The 18,958-nt window shown below is 35.3% G+C and overlaps 1 protein-coding gene across 1 annotated transcript; it reads left to right on the plus strand.

Moving 5' to 3' along the window:
- The first annotated feature begins 11,776 nt into the window (after window positions 1-11,776).
- Window positions 11,777-16,123, plus strand: LOC107808039 (cytochrome b-c1 complex subunit 7). The gene is made up of 4 exons (XM_016632521.2): window positions 11,777-11,948; window positions 13,428-13,585; window positions 14,961-15,008; window positions 15,675-16,123. The coding sequence occupies exons 1-4, from the start codon at window positions 11,852-11,854 to the stop codon at window positions 15,741-15,743; spliced, it is 372 nt and encodes a 123-aa protein (XP_016488007.1). The 5' UTR covers window positions 11,777-11,851; the 3' UTR covers window positions 15,744-16,123.
- The last annotated feature ends 2,835 nt before the right edge of the window (window positions 16,124-18,958 follow it).

An 18,958-nucleotide genomic window follows, 5' to 3' on the forward strand; every position in this document is an offset into this window, starting at 1 on the left:
CTATAAACCGATCACTCACCCAGCTCTAGATATTGCGTCCGTTCTTGAAAAGTCTCCATCGGCATATTCCGCCGACGGATCCTGAACTACTTACGGCCTAATTCTTGTAAAACCAGGGATATGTAGGCAACTCAAAAGCCAGGGTGCAGCCTAACCTCTTCAAATTGTTTCGCTCGGTCAAAATTGGCCATCATATCTTTACCCGACAACTCTTTCATCGTTCCAGGGTAAAGAGGGGCAGCTCTTGATACCCAATTTTTTTCTATATATTTTCAATATGCAAAATAACTTCAAAATAGCATATGTATGCATATATAAGCATGTCCCAGTGTTTTATTATTTTTCCATAATTTTTAAAGGTTTAAATTTATTTATTTTCTTCCTTTTTATCCATAAAATCCCAATAATTATTTCTAAAATTTATTATTTTGATAATTAATCCATTGGATTTTTATATTTATGCCAAAATATGGCTAAGTTAATTTTTACAATTTTATTTAGTATTTTTAAAGCTAAATTGCATATAATTGCAATATTAGCCCTTTTTAAGGTTAAATTAGGTTTTTTATTCATAAAATTGGGTCCTATATTTTTAATTGTTAATTATGTGTTATAAATCATTTTAGCCCTTTTAATTTAGTTTTCAGAAATTATTTACTATTTTTATATATTAAAAAGGGAAAAAGTGGCTATTTAAATTTTAGCCCAAATTGGCTTTCAAATCTAACCCAAATCAAACCTAATTCCCCGGCCCAATTTCTAATTAAACCCGACCCTAACCCTTTTTAACCCTACCCAAACCCGGATCCCCACCTACACCATTTAAACTAGACCGTTAATCATACAGATCAACGGCTACCATTCCACCTGCCTAAAATAAACCTAAACGACCCCCTTAACCTAATTCATTTCTACCAACCCGCCGCCCTTGAATCCCTCTCCTCTCAAACCCTCTCTGAAACCTAAGGCTAACCCTAGCCGCCGCCACCCAAATCCACCCTAAACCCCTTCAATCCTCACTCAATCCATGGACTCTTATGGCCGTTTGAGATGTATACAGGTCTCCTATGTCTCCTGGTTGCCTATTTTCATGGTTTCATGGAAATATATCGAAGATATCTAGTCCAGACCTTGAAAACTTCTATCTATGGCCTTTCCCCGGCCATCCATGGCCGTTCAAGTCGGATCCATGGCTTTTCCGGCTAGATCGGTAACTTTTCGAAGTCTTTCTCATTTTTCTGGGTTCTCCGAAACCCTAACTTTAAAGGCTTTCTGATTTTTTTTAGACTGTCTTAGATCTGTGTATGTTATGAACCTCTTAAGTGATTTCCTTAAAGGTTTTCCGATTTTTCAAAGCGACTTTTCGTCTTCAACGATTAGGGTTTTTCTTAACCTTTTTTAAAAGATCTCTTCTCCGATTTTCAGTGTTGTTTTGTGATTTTACTATGTTCAAACGATTTGTTTATGCTTTTCTTCTACCTGACTCAGCATGTTGAAAACCGTAAATATCTTTAGTTTTATCCAAGGTTCTGAAACCGTCTTTTATTTTGTATACGTGTTTTGACTGAGTTCTTTGTGTTTAAACCTTTTTCTTTGTTTAACTTGACTGATTTTGAGTTCTTATCCTTTTAACTCAGCTCTGTTAAAATCCTAGTTTCTTGAAATTTTCCTCACTTGTTACTAAGATTTTTTAAAAGATATCCTTAACCTGTTGCTATGTGTTGGACTGTTTCCTTTCTTTTTGGTTCTATGTGACTACTTGACTTTGTTGACTACTATGCTTCGAGTATGTTCTTTTACTACTAAGCCCTAGCCTACTCCTATTACTGCTGTATATTTGTGTACATCTGGTTGTTTCTTTTGTCCTACGGTTGGCCTTGCATGTTTATTCTTCTCTATTTATATGGCGAAGTGCAGAATCATGACTTTTTCTTGATTTATCTTGATTTCCTTAAGTTACGACTAATTGCAAATATTTTCTTATAAACCTTTGGTTTCACTCGTTTTGTTTAAATTGATTGATTCCCTTCCTTTGATGTGATGTTTTACCCCTGCTGAATCATTTCCCAAAATTAAGTATATTTTATACTTAGACTCAATTATTTACTCTATACTTTTACTATCCCCTATATGGTCAGAAATCAATCTTTCTCAAATTGATTTTCTTTCCTTAATTACCCCTGTTAGTATCCGTTTGAGCAATAATTCCTTGATTAAAGGGAATACTTGTACTAATTAATTCTGACTGTGATTACTTCCATATTTGTGTCAAACCTTTACTTGTTACCTTATTTTTCTACTCATTTTAAAGGCTATAAATATCATAATGCTTTCATTAACAAGACGAACAACTGAGTTCAAAAATACACACTTACACATTCAAACTCTCTTTCTTTCTCTACTACTTGTGCTACTGCCTTGTCTAGCCGGCTGAAAGCCAAGGCTAAACTTTGGAACTCTGATTGCCTTACTTTTCTGCACTTTGCTCCTTCTACTGGTATGTTCTTAATTTAAATTCTGAAACTCAACACCTATGTATTCCCTTGTTGTCAATCATTGTCTCTTTCTGCACTAACTTAATGGCTCGTGCTGTTGAGTTATACTGCTTGTTTATTGCCTTACTCAGCATGCTTAAAATTCTGCCCTTCCCTGTTCAAATGTGATCAGCATATTTATTGTTCATGTTAATGTCCTTCAACTAGCATGTCTATAATGTACCTAATTCATTACTAATTGTGTGTTTCTGATTTGGGTCCTCTATGTCCCCAACCCCTACTCCCATGTTTGTAACTGCTGAAGTAGGTAATTCTCTCTGAACTGCTTCTGTATGTGTTGTTGTTGCTCCCACCCCCTTTCCCTTTTCAAAAGTTGTTTTATTAGGCAATTCTTCTGTTGTTTTACAAACTCACTTCAAACATGTTATTTCTAAAACTATTTTCCAACTCAACTCCTTTGAGTCTATGTCCAGCACTCTCACATGCACTCTTAGATCATTAGGTTCTGCCCCTCTTGTGTGAGCCTTGTTTTGGGACCCTTGAGCTCTCTCTGAACCTGGACACATAAGAGTTGGCCCTTCCACACTGCACTAACTCTCTTGGTTATGCAATCTGGGTGTGAGCACTGCCCGGGATCCCTTGAGGTCCTTAGGGAACTCTGACACACCCAGATATGAAAAAGACTTTGGAACAATATTGGCATTGAAGTAGTTTGTTACATAACTCAGAGAGGAAGTCAGGATCAGGCTTCCTATGGTTGTAACTTCTTATTTTGTGCATTATTTCATATGTAATTCAATCACATGGTCTATAATAATTTGTAAACAACTCTGGGGATGGATAGTGAAAAGGGAAGGAGTGACTATGCATGCTTTAGCTATAAAAAGGGGTAGAAAACATGTTATTAGGTTTATCTTCCTACTTGCGCAATAGAAATCATGCTTACGACTCATTTCATGCATTAGAGATCATGTTCCCTAGGATTTACGCTTACTGTTTTCAGCATTTCCATTTCATTATCATATCACTTATAAAATCCTACGTTAATTATGTTAATAACCGGAGTTTCTGCGATCATGTTCCTATGACCATGCACACTTAGACATCCTGTTTTAGGCTAAACAACAATAACAAACATATCATTTCTGCATATTTTGGAAATCATGTTTAAACGTTGTAATATGTGTGCATATAGAAATCCTGCTTAGGATTCTGCATCATTTTGCATCTCTGTACATTATATACCATGTCTTTAGGATTTCATTTATATTCGCTTAAGCACGCTTAGGCTAACTATGAATGCACACAAAGGAATAAAATAATTTTACTCAGTTTTTACAATCTACTGGCAATAATTCTATGTGCTGAACACCTAAAACAACATGATTTTAGATAATAAAAACCATCTTAATGATTCAGAATAGCTATTGCATTATTTTGCGCCTAGGCAAGCCCTAGGTAATAACCTGAATAAAACTGGAACTGCCTTTGTTTAATTATTAACTGCTACAACCAGCAGGCAGGCCTGATTCGGACTTCTTTTCTGAGTTATATAATGAATCTGGTTCTGACTTAAACACCCTTCTTAGGACTTTAAATTTAGACCTTAATTGTGTATAAGTCATGCTATCTATGTGCATTTTTGTGGAGATATAATTGAGCCTTCTACTTGCTTATATGCCCTCTCCCCCAATTATAGTCTTATATGTTTTTGTATGTCGCCTTAGTATTTTGCCTTTAAACCTGAGGGTCTGCCTAGACCCCCCTCCTTATAGGAATAGTAGTCCTAAATTCCTCCAAGACTAATAGAAAGGGACGGGTAACAACATGCAATAAGAGTCGAGACCAACCCTCGCTTTAATTACCTTAACGGGGCGGGAAAGGGTAGATATGGATATGATGACCGGTGCGTTAATACCACGTGTAGCCCCTCTTTGAGGAGTGTCATACCGGGTATTGCATTGATGTGATCCATATTATAAACAAACCTAGGACCCCCCCTTTATATTCATAAGCATGCCTTAGATTATAACTCTTTTCAAAATTTCGCCTTTCAATAATCATTTTCAAATGCTTCGGTGTTTAATTTAAATCCCCTATTACTTGAGCCTTAATTTTTATTTGCTAATTGCACAAATTCACAAAAACTATCTGGCTGGGAACCACACTAGTGGATACTGAGGGGTGCCTAACACCTTCCCCTTAGAATAATTTCAAGCCCTTACCCTATCTCTGGTTATCAAACATAGTTGTAGTTAAACCTTATAGGTGCCCTAACACACCTTAAAATCGTTAGGTGACGACTCTTTAAATACCCAATTCCCAAAAGGAAATGAGTCATCACACCTCATAAATGTTGAAACCCGGACTCCTCTCCGCTGGAAAGAGAAAAAGAAGGTGCGACAGTAATATCTTAGTCATCCTTTTTGAGCGCATCAAGGCTCGTCAATATGACGATCCCCATTTGCTTGTCCTTGAAGATATAGTGTAGCAAGGTTGTGCTAACTAAGAGACTATTGGTGATGATGGTATGTTGCGGCTTTAGAGCCAGATTTGTGTTTTTAACGTAGATGGGTTGATAGAGTTGATTCTTGATGAGGCTCATAATTAGTGGTATTCTCTTCATCCGGGTGCTACGAAGATGTACCGTAATTTGAAGCAGCATTATTGGTGGAAGAGGATGAAAAAAGACATTGTTAGATATATTTCTTAGTTTTTTGTTAGTAGGTCAAGTATGAGCATTAGCGACCTGGTGATTTGCTTCAAAAGATTGAGATACCAGAGTGGAAGTTGGAGCACATCGCTATGGACTTTATAGTAGGGTTGCCACGGACATTGAGGAGATTTGATGCTATTTGGGTCATTGTGGACAAACTGCCCAAGTATGCGTATTTCATTCCAGTCATGACTTCCTACATTTTGGAGCAGTTAGCTAATCTACATCAGGCAGGTTGTCCTCTTGCATGGTGTGCCTCTGTTTATTATCTTGGATCGCGACACTTAGATTACTTAGCATTTCTGGAGAGTGGTTCAGTATGAGTTGGGCATGCAAATAGTTGAGTATCACATTTCACCCTCAAACGAAGGGGGCAGTTCGAGCAGACCATACCGATTTTGGAGGATGTGTTGATAGCTTGTATCATAGATTTCGACGTCCAGTGGGATTAGTTTCTTCCTTCACTAGAATTTGCCTACAACAATAGCTACTAGTTGAGTATGCAGATGACTCCATATGAGGCCTTATGTGGGAAGCAATGCCGTTCTCTAGTTGGTTGGTTTGAGCTGAGAGAGGCTAGGCTATTGGGCACATATTTGGTTCGTGATGCTTTGGAAAAAGTAAAGTTGATTTATGAGAGACTTCGTACCGCACAGTCCACGCAAAAGAGTTATGCTGATTGGAAGTTTTGTGATGTGGCTTTCATGGAGGGTGAGAAGTTCTTCTTTGAGTTTCGCCATAAAGGGCGTGATGAGATTTGGAAATAAGGGCAAGTTGAGCCCTCGATATATTGGTCCTTTCGAGGTGTTAGAGAGAGTGGGTGAGGTGTCCTATAATATTGATTTGCCATCCAACTCTTTGGAAGTTCATATGGTGTTTTATATTTCCATGCTTCGAAAGTACTATGAGGATCAGTTACATCTGCTGGATTTCAGTTCAGTGCAGTTGGATGAGAAACTGGTTTATAAGGAGGAGCCAGAAGCCATTTTGGATAGATAGGTTCTGAAGCTGAGGTTGAAGAATATTACATCAGTGAAGGTCTAGTGGACTGGTCAACTAGTCGAGAAGGCGACTTGGGAGACCGAGCATGATATGTGGATCACATATCCTCATCTTTTCGATATCCCATGTATGATTCTAAACTTGTTCGAGCACGAATATTTGTTTAATAGGGGGAGAATATAACAACCATGGTTGGTCATTTTGTATATTTGAGCCACGTTTCCCCATTTGGTGCTTCTTGTATGTTTGGTTGTTGTTTTATAACTTGCAGGGATAGTTAGTTTGGTTTCGAAAAGGTTTTGAGGTGAATTGGAACACTTAGTTCCAAGGTTGGAAGCTTAAGTTTTAAGAGTTGACCAAGGTTTGATTATTATGTAAATGACCTTGAACTGGTATTTTGTGGGTTTAAATAAGTTTGTATGGTGATTTTGGACTTAGAAGTATGTCCAAATTTGAATTTGGAAGTTCCTAGGTTGATTTGGCTCTAATTGGCGAAAGTTAAAGGTTCATAAGTTTGAGCCATAGTTGACTTTGAGGTCGCCGAGTTGGGATTGCATTTTTCGGAAATTGTTATAGGTTCATTATGTCATTTGGGACTTGTGTGCAAAATTTGGGTTCATTCCGAATTGTTTAGGCTTAAATCGGATGGTTGTTGGAAGTTTATTAACTTAAAAGATTGATCTTGATCGACGATTCGTGATTTTGATGTTAATTACGATATTTTTAGCCTTTGGATAAGTTTGGGTGATGTATTAGGACTTGTTGGTATTATTGGATGGGGTTCCGGGGGGCTCGGGTGTGTTCTGGATGGGTTTGGATCATTTGAGTTTGGGTTGGCAGTTATGATTTTCTCACCTGCGAGGAATGGTGCACATGTGCGAGTCCGCAGTTGTGGACTGGGGTTGCAAATGCGAAGGATAGAAAAGGGCTACAGAGTCTGCATATGTGGAGCATCGGTGCATCTGCAAGTCTGCAGATACGAAGGTCTTGTTCGTAGAAGCGAATGCAGACCAACTTGGGAAGTTCCACAAAAGCGGATATTTGCCGTGTATGCGGGATCATAAAAGCTGGATTGAGCTCCACTTGTATGGGGTGTCGGAACTTAAGTGAAGCTCGTAGAAAAGAGACTTGAGTCGTAGATGCGACTTCGCAGAAATGGAAAATGGACCGCAGATGCGAGACCACTGGGCATAATATACTTTGATCAATGGTTTGACTTCATTTATCATATTTTAAGATTGGGAGCTCGAATTTGGGCGATATTTGAGTTTTTTCACTTGGATTGGGTAAGTGTTCTTGATTTGGATTTGATTATTACCATGATTATATCATTGATTTTAGATTTGGCTGATGAAATGTAAGGAGAAGATTGGAATTTTTGCAAGAAGTTTTGGAGAATGAATATTTGATATTTGAACCCCGATTCGGAATCGGATTTGGATGAAACTTGTATATTTGAATTCGTATTCGAGTAGGTAGTCGAGATTTTTGACTTTTTCGGGTTCGGGTGTAGGCTCGGGTTGGTTTTTTGGTTGATGTTTTGCAATTTGTTGAAAAGCTTTATTACTTGGAATTGATTCCTATAGCCCTATTTAACGGTATTTAGTTGTTTTTGGCAAGATTTGACCTGTTTGGAGGACGATTCTAGAGGGAAGGGCCTATTGGAGTATTTATTCTCATGCTTGGAGGTAAGTATCTTCCCTAGGCTTGACTTGAGATTATCTTTCCCGTAGTACGATCCTTGCTATGTGTTGAGTGTGACCCACGTACATGGTGACGAGCATATATGCGTACACCTATGCGTACACCATGGATATTCATGCTTCGGGGAGACTTTAGGCTATTATGTGCCTGATTTTGCTAACATTCCTTCGTGTTGCCGTATTTTCTCTACTTGTATGACTACTTGAGCTATTATTCATGCTAGAAATTATGTCTAGGCTATGTGCTTATTCCTTTGAGACTTGATAGGGCTATTTATGCAATATTGAGTTGTTTTCCTTTATTGTAGTTATATTTTTCAGTCATGATATTATATCTGCGTGGCATATCACTATCTCCGTATACTTTTTACATATTGTCTCACATATTATTGATGTTTTTACTTGTGTGATATGGGTATGAGTGGATCTGTGGCACTTTGGTATAATTTGTGCGGTATATTAATTTCTAATGCTGTGATATGTAAATATATTACTCGATCCGTTTTAGTTTATGTGAACCTATTTCCTTTTTGGTCTATTCCAAAAATAATGACCCCTTTCTAAATTTGGAAACAATTAGCTTAAACTTCTAATTCTACCCTTAATGAGAAGCTTTTATAACCACGCAAATACTCTGGCATGTTTACCACCACAAGTTTCAAAAGAATTATATCCATACAAATGTTCTGACTTGTTTAGGATCACGAATTCTAAAAGTCTTCATTTTTTTCTTAAACTCCATGCTCAGACAAACAGGTTCATATAAATTAGAATGGAGGGAGTAAGATTTAAGCGGATTAATAACTGGATTGGCGCCATAGATCCGTGTTAATATTGATATTGAGGTGATGCGTACGTCATGCCCCCTATTAGACTAAGTGGTATTGATATTGAGGTGACGTGTGCGCTATGCCATTTGGGTTGAGTTATGATGATCGTTGACTATGGATCCGATCAGCGCTTGGGCTAGGATCCGCTCATCTGAAGTGAGGTGATAACCCATTTTACTTTGAGTCTTGTGAGTGCAAGTACTTGATATGTTCTTAGTTAGGGGCTTTATGCCAGGCATTTTTACAAAATTGAGATAGTACTTGAAGATTTAACTGTGAATTTGTAGATTTTGGCATGATACTTATCATGCAGGCATAGAGACATATCTTCCTCATCCTAGTGAATGCTTTATTGTCGAAAAATAGCGAATTTCTAGTAGTGTTGGAAAGCATGCTTATTTTTCTGCTAATGTGATCAAGTTGAACTTGTTATTCTTGAGCTGCTTTTCTTCTTTGCTATTGTCATTATGATGTTACTGTTATTGTTGACTGATTGAAAGTGCATAGCAGACTTTATCAATCTCGTCACTATCTTCAATCCGAGGTTAAGCTTGCTACCTACAAAGTACATGAGGTCGGTTGTACTCATATTACACTCTGCACTTTATGTGCAGATCCAAGTGCTGCTGATAGAGCTAATTGCTAGAGAGTTGTACCGTGCCCGTTGGTGATTTCGAGGTAGCACTGATGTTTCCATCCACAAGCCTTGGAGTCCCTTTTCTTACTTTTGTTACTACTGTTTATGTACGCCAGACAATATTGTATCGTTATTCAGACCATTGTACTTATTTATTCTATAGAGCTCATGTACTCGTTGACACCAAGTTCTAGGATGATATTTTAGTTGTATCGTTGTTTGCTACAGTTGTTTATCCTATTCGGCTTTTGAGACTATTTTTTACTATTATTTAAGTTTATTTCTGTATATTGAATGTTGGCTTGCATAACAAGCAATGTTAGATGTCGTCACGACTTTGGTGGGATTTGAGGTCGTGACAAATTTAACTCATATATCGCTCATATCTCAGATATAAAAAAATTCCTCTTCTTTTTCCTTTTTAGTCCTTAATATATGTGTGTGTGCGTGCGTGCGTATAAAATTTAATTTTTAAATAAATACGAATAAAAATATAATTAAAGTATTTTATAACAAATATTTAAAATTACTTTTCTATTTAAATAATACTAATATAAATTAAATCTAATACTATTTTTTGTAATTGACACTTAAAATTACTTTTTAGAAAGTTGGTCAAAATTCTATCAATTTACCAAATATTAAAATAATCATATCTCAAATGAATAAACTAAACACGAACTATTTTTTAAAACATATATTTTAGAAGTATTATTTTGACAATAATATTTATTACTAGGAATTTTTACCTCATATAGTAAAGGTTAACACCTTATTTATTTTAAATAAATACCATTTAAAAAAATTATATTCTATAAATATCTTTTGATGTTTATAGCAAAATATTTTTGGTTACCTTCTAGCCCTAAGCCACTAAATACGCTAATCAGTTATACTATTTTCTTTCTCTCTCTACTTTGATACATCTCATTCTCTTCCCCCATCCCATTAAATTTTTTGATCTCCTCATCTTTCCACCGGATTTGTGCAAAGCCCACTTCAAAAATTAATGTATGTGTTTTGATTAAATAAAATACCCTCAGCTTCAACAATGGAAATAGTGCATCATCGGAATCGATCGCGGAGTAAGTCGGTGGTTGCTTCTTCCTCTTCTCTGTCTAGTTCGCTTGCCATTTCTCCTCCGTCGATATCCTCCATTGTAGTAGGAGAATTGTTAGAGTATAGTTGCACTTGCGATGACGTTGAGGACAGAATTGACTGGGTCAGCAGGGGAAGTAACCATAACGAGGCAAGTGGTACTGCTTGAACTGCTACGGATCAAGAAGTTGTCTTGCGGCAGCGTATTTCCATGCCCGCAAACATCAACGTTATTGTTGGAATTGTAATGGGGACTGTGTAGCAAGTGTCGAATCCGCCAAGGCTTGTCACTGTCGTTTTCCTTCCCATTCTCCTCCTAAACTCGTTCCTCACTGCTGTATAAGCTGGCTCCACTAGCCTCGTGAATACCGTCCCTGCCAATTGAAAAAATTGAGATATGGATGTTGTAGGATGATTTTCTGTAAATATATGTCAATGTATTTTCATGTATTTCATTGTATTCATTATTTATTTTTCGTTGTAATTCAATGTATCTCGTTGAATTTCATGTATTTCATTGTATTCATTGTCTTTTTTTCTCATTGTATTTCAATGTATCCCGCTGTATTCTATGTATTTCATTGTATTCATTGCCTCGCTATATGCCATAAATGTATTCATAAGTTTTTTTAATTAATATAATTTATGTATTCAGATGTATTATATAATTTCTTTGAAGATTGCTATATTTTTGGGGTATTTTTCGGTTGAGAATCTTTTTTATAACGGAAAATACAAATTTTGTGTGTTATAATTGAGTTTGTTGAGTTATATTAGGAGTCTATTATGTTAATTGATTCACTTTCCTTTTTAAAAACAGTGTAATTCCCTATTTCACATCGGGTATACAGTCGAATACAATAATCTATCCAGCTGTAATCCTATGTTTCACTCCATGAATGCAGTCGAATACACTCGAATACAACAACTGATTAGCTGGACTTCCTTGACTCACGCTTATTTTTGCTACTGTATTCATTAATATAATTGCTTAAATACATCAAATATATCTTATAACCACATAAAAGATATCTATAATCCGTAATATAGCAAATAGTATCTACAGATGATTAATTACTACTAAAAGGTAGTGCTTTATGAAAATTTCCCTATTTACTACACTTAATAGTTTTTAAATGTTGGGCCAAGCATGTTCTTCGTTCAAGAGTTATGGGCCTTTTTGGCCCAATGTATTCGAGAGATTCTGGTCTGTTTTGTTGTAATATTATTGTTTTGCCCTGGGCAAAAGTGTCAAAAGACTCCGGAGGCCGGGAGTAAATACAGACCAAAGACCATAGTCATAGACCCTTCTAGAGACAAAAAGGAAAATCCCTAATCTTTTGTTAGCAGAGACACATTGCGATCGAACAATGGCATCGACGTTCTCGAAATGGCTGGTGGATCCAAAGAAGAACCCTCTCGCTGCAATCCACAAGAAATCCCTCTCCGCTCGCCTCCGTAATTACGGTACAAAAATTGTCTACTTTTATACCCATTTCTATCTTCAGATCTGCATTTGATACATGTTCTAGCATATTGATTGTTATTTAAAGGTTTGTTTGGTTCAAATTAATGCGATTATTATATGTTCGATGATAATTGGATCAGTTTCGTCAAAATAGTAGCTAATATTTGCTAAAAAGATACGCTAAACATAACCAAACAGTGATTTCTAATTTAAGCTAATTTAGCAGAAAATGATAATGGTTAAATCATGTAAAAGATTCCAATTCTAAAAAGATGAATCTGTCTTTGGTTTTCCCCGTCATAAATGTTTGTTTGTGTGTGTATATATTCTTTTAGAAGTTGAAAACTGTTCTAGAGTTGAGCACCCAAGGATGGGAGACCAGGGTTCAACTCCTAGCAGAGACGAAAAAAAAATGCTTGATTTCTTTCCATCTGCCTAAACCTTAATGGGCAAAGTTAGATAGTAGGTACCCGGTGAAATTGTCAAGGTGTTGTGGAGCTGTTTTTTCCTCTTTAAGGGTCTGTCTTCTGCTTTGAATTGCTTATTAATGTTATAATTGAGATATTCTAGCCTAAGGGTCATTTTTATTGATGGGTTTATACTTCTCCATATAGAAATATTGGTGTACTTTCCTTCCATTTTCCCTTATTATATATGTTTATTGCCATTTGAAATTCTTCTGATTTGATTTTCTTAGGTTCAGTATTGGTTGTTGATTTCATATACTTATGTTATTTCTTTTCTGTGTAAATGCATATTCGAGCATTTGGGCTATTGATATTTACCCATTTATGTTTTCCTGCATATAAATCTTCATAACTTTGTCTTTAATTCCCAAATCACATCTGTAGATCATTATTTCAAGTTTTTTTTTTTTGATTTCCTTTGCTTAGCCAATGATGCCTTGACCCAGTGGTCAAAGTTGAGGTATTGAGTGCAAGAGATCTCAGGTTCAAATTCCATGGGGATATGGTTTTTGTCCATAAGAGGATGGGTATTCCTAAACTTGTGTGCTTACCCAGCGGTGTAATGTAGTAAATATATTCTTAGCATTTGTCAGAATTAAATTCTTAATGCACATAATACCATCTGGGTAATTGGTATTAATCCATTTGTACTGATGGTTATTAAAGTTTGTTGCATATTTCCCTTTACTTATTTGGTTTGTCTGTTATAAGAAAAATAGAAAAACCGCTTTTCTCCAACCTAAGCTGTTTAAATCCTCTTGTTTCCAATCAACGAGTCAGGGGAGTGTTTTTTTTAATTTCTTCTGCTAGAAAAATCATTTTACAATGTCATATTGATTCCATAGAATTGCCACTTAGTTGAGCAACTTAAATTTGTGGCCTGATAAAGAAATAAAATCATGAAAATAAAACAGAAGGAAACAGCATTTTGTTATTTCACTATTTCAATTATTCTGATTAGAGTTACTGCTTGTTAACATTTTATATGGTTATGGGTTTTTGTGAAACAAGGGCTTAGATATGATGACCTGCATGATCCAATGTACGATTTGGACGTGAAGGAGGCTCTTAATCGCCTTCCAAGGGAGATTGTTGATGCCAGAATCCAGCGCCTTAAGCGTGCAATGGACCTCTCAATGAAGCACCAATACCTCCCAGAAGATCTCCAGGTACTTGCATAGTATCCTATTGTATGCCGCACTAAGACAAATAGAATTGTCGACAATTTCCTCTTCTGTAGTATTGGTGCATGTGGTGACAAAATAGACCAATAGAAGAACTCTTTGTGTGCTTCGTACTCCACCCTCACCCCCTCCTACTTATTTGCTGTCTTCTTTCATTTTTAGTTTGTTCTTGTCGTTGTGAAAGCGGTATTAGTGAATGATGGGCTAGGAGTTGACTGAAGCAAGCGGAAGGAAGAATGAAGACCTTTTTCAAACTAATAAGATAATATCAGTTATTGATGTAGGGTCTTTTGTGAATCATATGGTGAAACCTTGATAGCTCTTTTATGTGTGGTTGAATGGTTCTTCTAAGCATCCTAATTTTCTTTACCCAATTTTGATTAGGGGAGAATTATCTATAGATCTTCTATTCCATGTCAATTTTTGATTGGTTGAAGAGGGTAGTGAGAAGGAATGAGTCAATCTTTTTTCATTGAACCCATAGCTGGAGGAAGCAAAGGTGGAGAAATCCTCCCAGAAGTTCCCCCCCAAAAAAAAAACACACACCAACTGAAAAGATTAAATCGAACAATTAAAATAAGATTATTCCCTGTCTTGTCTCATATAATACTCCTAGCTTGTCTAATGAAAAAGGTTTCTCGATGTATCCTTGTTTATTATTTTTTACTCCGATCCGCTGTTGGATTATGTTTTTTTGTTTGAGTTTTAATCTGATATGTACTTCGTGGATGGGCTCTCTGTTCTTGTCCTTTCCCCCTTGCTGGTTTTTGTGGCTGCCCCGCCAGGCTAAGGAAATCTGAGTAGAGTGGATTATTCATGCCATTAAGCAACATTTTGTCTTAAAACTGTAAAACTGGGATGATTGGCGTGCAAAATACATAGTTCCCAGTGATGGAATGAAGAGCTTGATATTAATGTCAAGGATCATCTATGCACTGTACATTGTGAAAGTATGATAGTCTTGAAAAATCTAAAGTCCTCGATCTTGATTTTTAATTTTGTTCCTCTTACCTTCAGATTGGTTCACTTGGATATTATCTGTTCTCTTTGTGAGAACTCATTTTACTTAAATATCCTTTCGGGAAAGAAAGGATTGAAAGGTCACATCTTTGCACAGGGGTCTCAAAAGAAAGTAAAGCGATGGGGAGTAGTGTTTTTTCCCGGTTGTTTGAATTGGAATGCAGGGAGCGGTTGTTATAATCATCCATTCGCAAAGGGTTGGTTTTTAAGTATGCTTTTACTTCAGAAAAAAGGGGTTGGAAAATTAAGATTATTCCCTGTTCTAATGTCGACTGAGCTTGATGCTGATGTAGGTATTTACTTGTTGGGTATTAATAAAAGGTTTTACCAATTTGTGCAGGCAATGCAAACGCCATTTAGGAGCTATCTTCAGGAAATGCTAGCTCTTGTAAGTTTCCATTTTCTATCTCTAGTTTTAGTTATGTTTCCAATTTCATTAATAGTACGTTACTGCCCTGCTCATGCCTACTCAAGGCATCAGATGGTCAATGAGCTCTTAATGGAGTTTAAACCCTACTTGTTCTTGAATTCTGCTTCCAACGGTAACCTTGCTGGTCTATGTATGTGCCTTGGGTAATTTTTCTTTGAATCTGTATGCCTTGAGCAAAAGTGGCCTTGCTTTCTTTATAGTGATGCCATATTGCATCTTTTTCTCTGCCTTATGTCGTTTCATTTCCAGTAACCTGCAAAGGGTACTAGTGTACCACTTGGAATGGTTTTTAACCATTTGCTTCTTGGATTTTAACCTAAATGAGTTGGTATTGCCACATGTATCCGACCTTTTTGACAAACGGGTGGATGGCAAGATTATCATTAGGTTTCTAAAGAATGTGCTTTATCTCTGATTCGACATTTAAGCAGGTAATATCTTGGCATGTCAAACATCCATTTACTACTTTATCATTGTAGATTCAGAACAGCCGTATGGTGTAATGATGGGTTTAGGGCTGTTGTATAACTTCTATTGAGTACATGTTGATTGGCCGACTTATCTTCTTACTTCTTAGAGCTTAAGTAGGTGGCCGTTAATGCGTTTGGTTTGTATGTTTTACAGGTTAAAAGGGAGAGAGCAGAACGTGAGGCTCTGGGAGCTTTGCCTCTCTATCAGCGTACAATTCCATGAAGAAATCAAATCTCCCTTGAAGCTTTTTCGATTGAGAATAACTACTGTGTTGCTTGTAGATGAGCTTTGCCTCTCTATCAGCGTACAATTCCATGAAGAAATCAAATCTCCCTTGAAGTTTTTCGATTGAGAATAACTACTGTGTTGCTTGTAGATCTCCATGACGGATATAGAAATATATTCTGCAGGAAAAACATGTGCGCTTTTTATGATCAAACACTTCAAGTTAGTCGTCCTGTGGGCTTGGTTTTTGTATTCGTATATTTCTTTATATGGGACGTACATTTCACTAGAACTCCCATATTACTCTGGTTGGATTGCTTTGACAGGTTTTATTGGTGTTTCCAAGTACACATGAAAGGAAACATAATTTTGCTTTACCTTTTAATTTTGTTTAACTTATATGCTCTGTGGGTTTCTGCCGTGTCACGAATGAATGGGTTGCGAGAGTAGTTACTGCATCCATTCATGTCTAATTCTCACAAGCCCCGTTTGCTTCAAATCAGTACATTATAACAATTGAACAATGGGTTATTTTACAATGTTACTGTTAACCCAAAAATAGAGAAAGAAAAGATCCTGGTTAAGATCCATCATCCATGGGTTATGGCTTCGGGTGGCTCAAATGCTCTTCTCCAGTAAATTCTTTGATGTTAATGATGCATGGAAAGGGATAAGATTTGAAATAGCCCTTAATGGTCCATATGGATTAGGGGTATCAAATGGACGTGTCAGGCCACATTTCGATGGGTTTAAATTGGAAGAAATTATACTATATACCTACAAAAATCAAAATACTTACCCACTTTAACCCATTTTGAAAATGGTTACACTATCTACCTATCCCACCCATATTAATTACGCGACTTACCTATCATTCTTTCTCTACAATTGTATAGTTTCAAGGGATAAGTTCACAAATACCTATCCAACACAAATAATTTACCTGCTTCTAGCCAAACCAAAGTATTTACCCGGTCTACCTATTCCATGGACCATAGAATGCTTATCGATGATCCAGCACTCATTTGTTCCTTTCCTTTATTTATTTTTTCCTTTTGTTATATAATTTTAAAAAACGGATAAAGTATTTTTTTTCACTTATTTGTTTCATATTTTTCTTTTTCTCCAAATCAATTATCAAAAAAATAAGCTATATAGTATATCTTATTTATCTTTTTCTTATTATCTTTCATGTTTTTCTTTTTTAAATTATATGTATTACTGTAAATATTTCTAGCACATAGGATCTAAAATTATATATCATTATAATAAGATAGTATATCAGTATAATAAAATGGCATATTAGTATTTAATGTTATTATAAAATACTTGTTTTAATAGTATACCAAAACTGCATATAAATACACCAAATAGGTATATTACTATTTTATGTCTTCTGACATCTACTTCTTATACAATTAATATTATTTTTATGGAAATCTATCAAAAATTTCATTTAAGAAAACATTTACAAGGACCTAGTTGAAAAAATTAAGAAATGACTTCTTTCTTACGGTATATTGTTTTATTATATTATATACTACAACAACATAATGTTACTATAACCATGACTTTAGCTCTACACAAGCACCTAGATGATTCAACAAATAACAGTCAAAGTATACTATTATGGTATATTGTATACTATTACAACATACTGTTGCAGTATATTGCATATTATCGTAATACACCATTATAGTATATTGTATACCATAACAGTATATTGTTGCAGTATAATTATATACTCCTACAGTATATTGTATACCATAGCAGTATACTATTAGGTAACTGTGTTCTTTTATTATTATAGTATACCGTTGCAGTATAGCTATATAATCTTATAGTATATTTGTATATTGTAGCGGTATACTATTGGATAACTGTATTTTTCTTCAATTTTTAGCCGAAAAATTCGATCTCAATCACCTCATATCAGCTCCAAATGAGATCAAATTTCACTATGAACTTTTAGAAGGCGCTATAAGCAATACCTAATCTTCCAGCATGTGTTCTGAGGAAGCAATAGTTTGTCTTGGTTTTCCAGCATGCCTTAGCCTCATCTTCTTTGCGCTAGTAGAAATATTTGTAATCAGTTTCATGTGTTTTCTTGCAATCAAATCACAAAATTGTTTACCACATATGTTAGGTATATTCGTCAAAATCTCTGCAGTTGCACTTGGCGTGAGAATTGGCCTCACTTTTATTTGGCATTGCCTCTGCCGAGGAAGATGATGCTAGCTAGTAGACATCCAGATATATCCAGACCTCAAAGTATGAAGAGAAGATCAATTATTTACTAGAATTTTTAGTTATTATTAGTACATTAGGATTCTAAAATATTTAAATGTTTATTCAGCATTCAAATTATTTAAGAGTTGCAATTAGTTTCTTTTCTTGCAAGTTCATATCTTATGTGATAGTCTAGTTTTACGTACTGTAGTTGATTACGAAGATAATTTAGTTTTGTTAAATTTAGGTTGAAATTGAGGTGAACTAGCGAAGAAGACTAATTTGTATTATATACCAAAATAACATGCTATATACCTTTTTGGTATATAATATTTAAATTCATTAGTGTATAATTTATTGCAACAATATCTCAATTTATGGCTAGCCCGTGCTATTTTTGGCATGTACATTATCTCAATGGATAAAAGAATTTTACAAAGTTGTATAGATATTATATTAAAATATTGTTTTTAAGCTATAAAATAAAAGTTTATATTCCTAAAAATGAATAAATATTGACCCTATGTACTTAACTCAATAAAAAAAGAAACTCCTCCATAGAAGTTCTCAATAATTCGTTAATTAAAAAGTTGTTCTAATTTATAAGTTGATCACTTAAAATTCAAAATTTATCATTCTTCCTTCGTAATTTCAGCCGATAACGCTTTTAAAATCCTAATTTAAGAAGTTGTTTTCTATAAAGATATTTTATAAATATATGCATTTAAGTTTTCTTCTTGTTCTCTTATTCTTTTTTTCCTTTTGAACCTACAACAATTTTGACTTTCTTTAATAGGAATATTAACTAATTTCTTTTCCCTTTTTAAACCCATGACAATCGCTCTTTGTTAGAGATATAATTATTGAAGGAGTTTCAACTTATTCTCTTCTTCTTTTTCATTTTTTGTCATATGGCAATTTTGTTTTCTATAAAAATTAAACTGTATTTGTATTTATAATTTTATCCAACCAAAAATGTACCT

Source organism: Nicotiana tabacum, chromosome 1 (genome assembly GCF_000715075.1).
Source record: "Nicotiana tabacum cultivar K326 chromosome 1, ASM71507v2, whole genome shotgun sequence".
Lineage (NCBI taxonomy): Eukaryota > Viridiplantae > Streptophyta > Magnoliopsida > Solanales > Solanaceae > Nicotiana > Nicotiana tabacum.

Coding starts and splice junctions, on each gene's coding strand:
- LOC107808039 (XM_016632521.2), top strand. CDS start 11,852: ATGGCATCGACGTTCTCGAAATGGCTGGTGGATCCAAAGAAGAACCCT. Junction 11,949..13,427: donor CGCTCGCCTCCGTAATTACG/GTACAAAAATTG, acceptor TTGTGAAACAAG/GGCTTAGATATGATGACCTG. Junction 13,586..14,960: donor ACCTCCCAGAAGATCTCCAG/GTACTTGCATAG, acceptor CAATTTGTGCAG/GCAATGCAAACGCCATTTAG.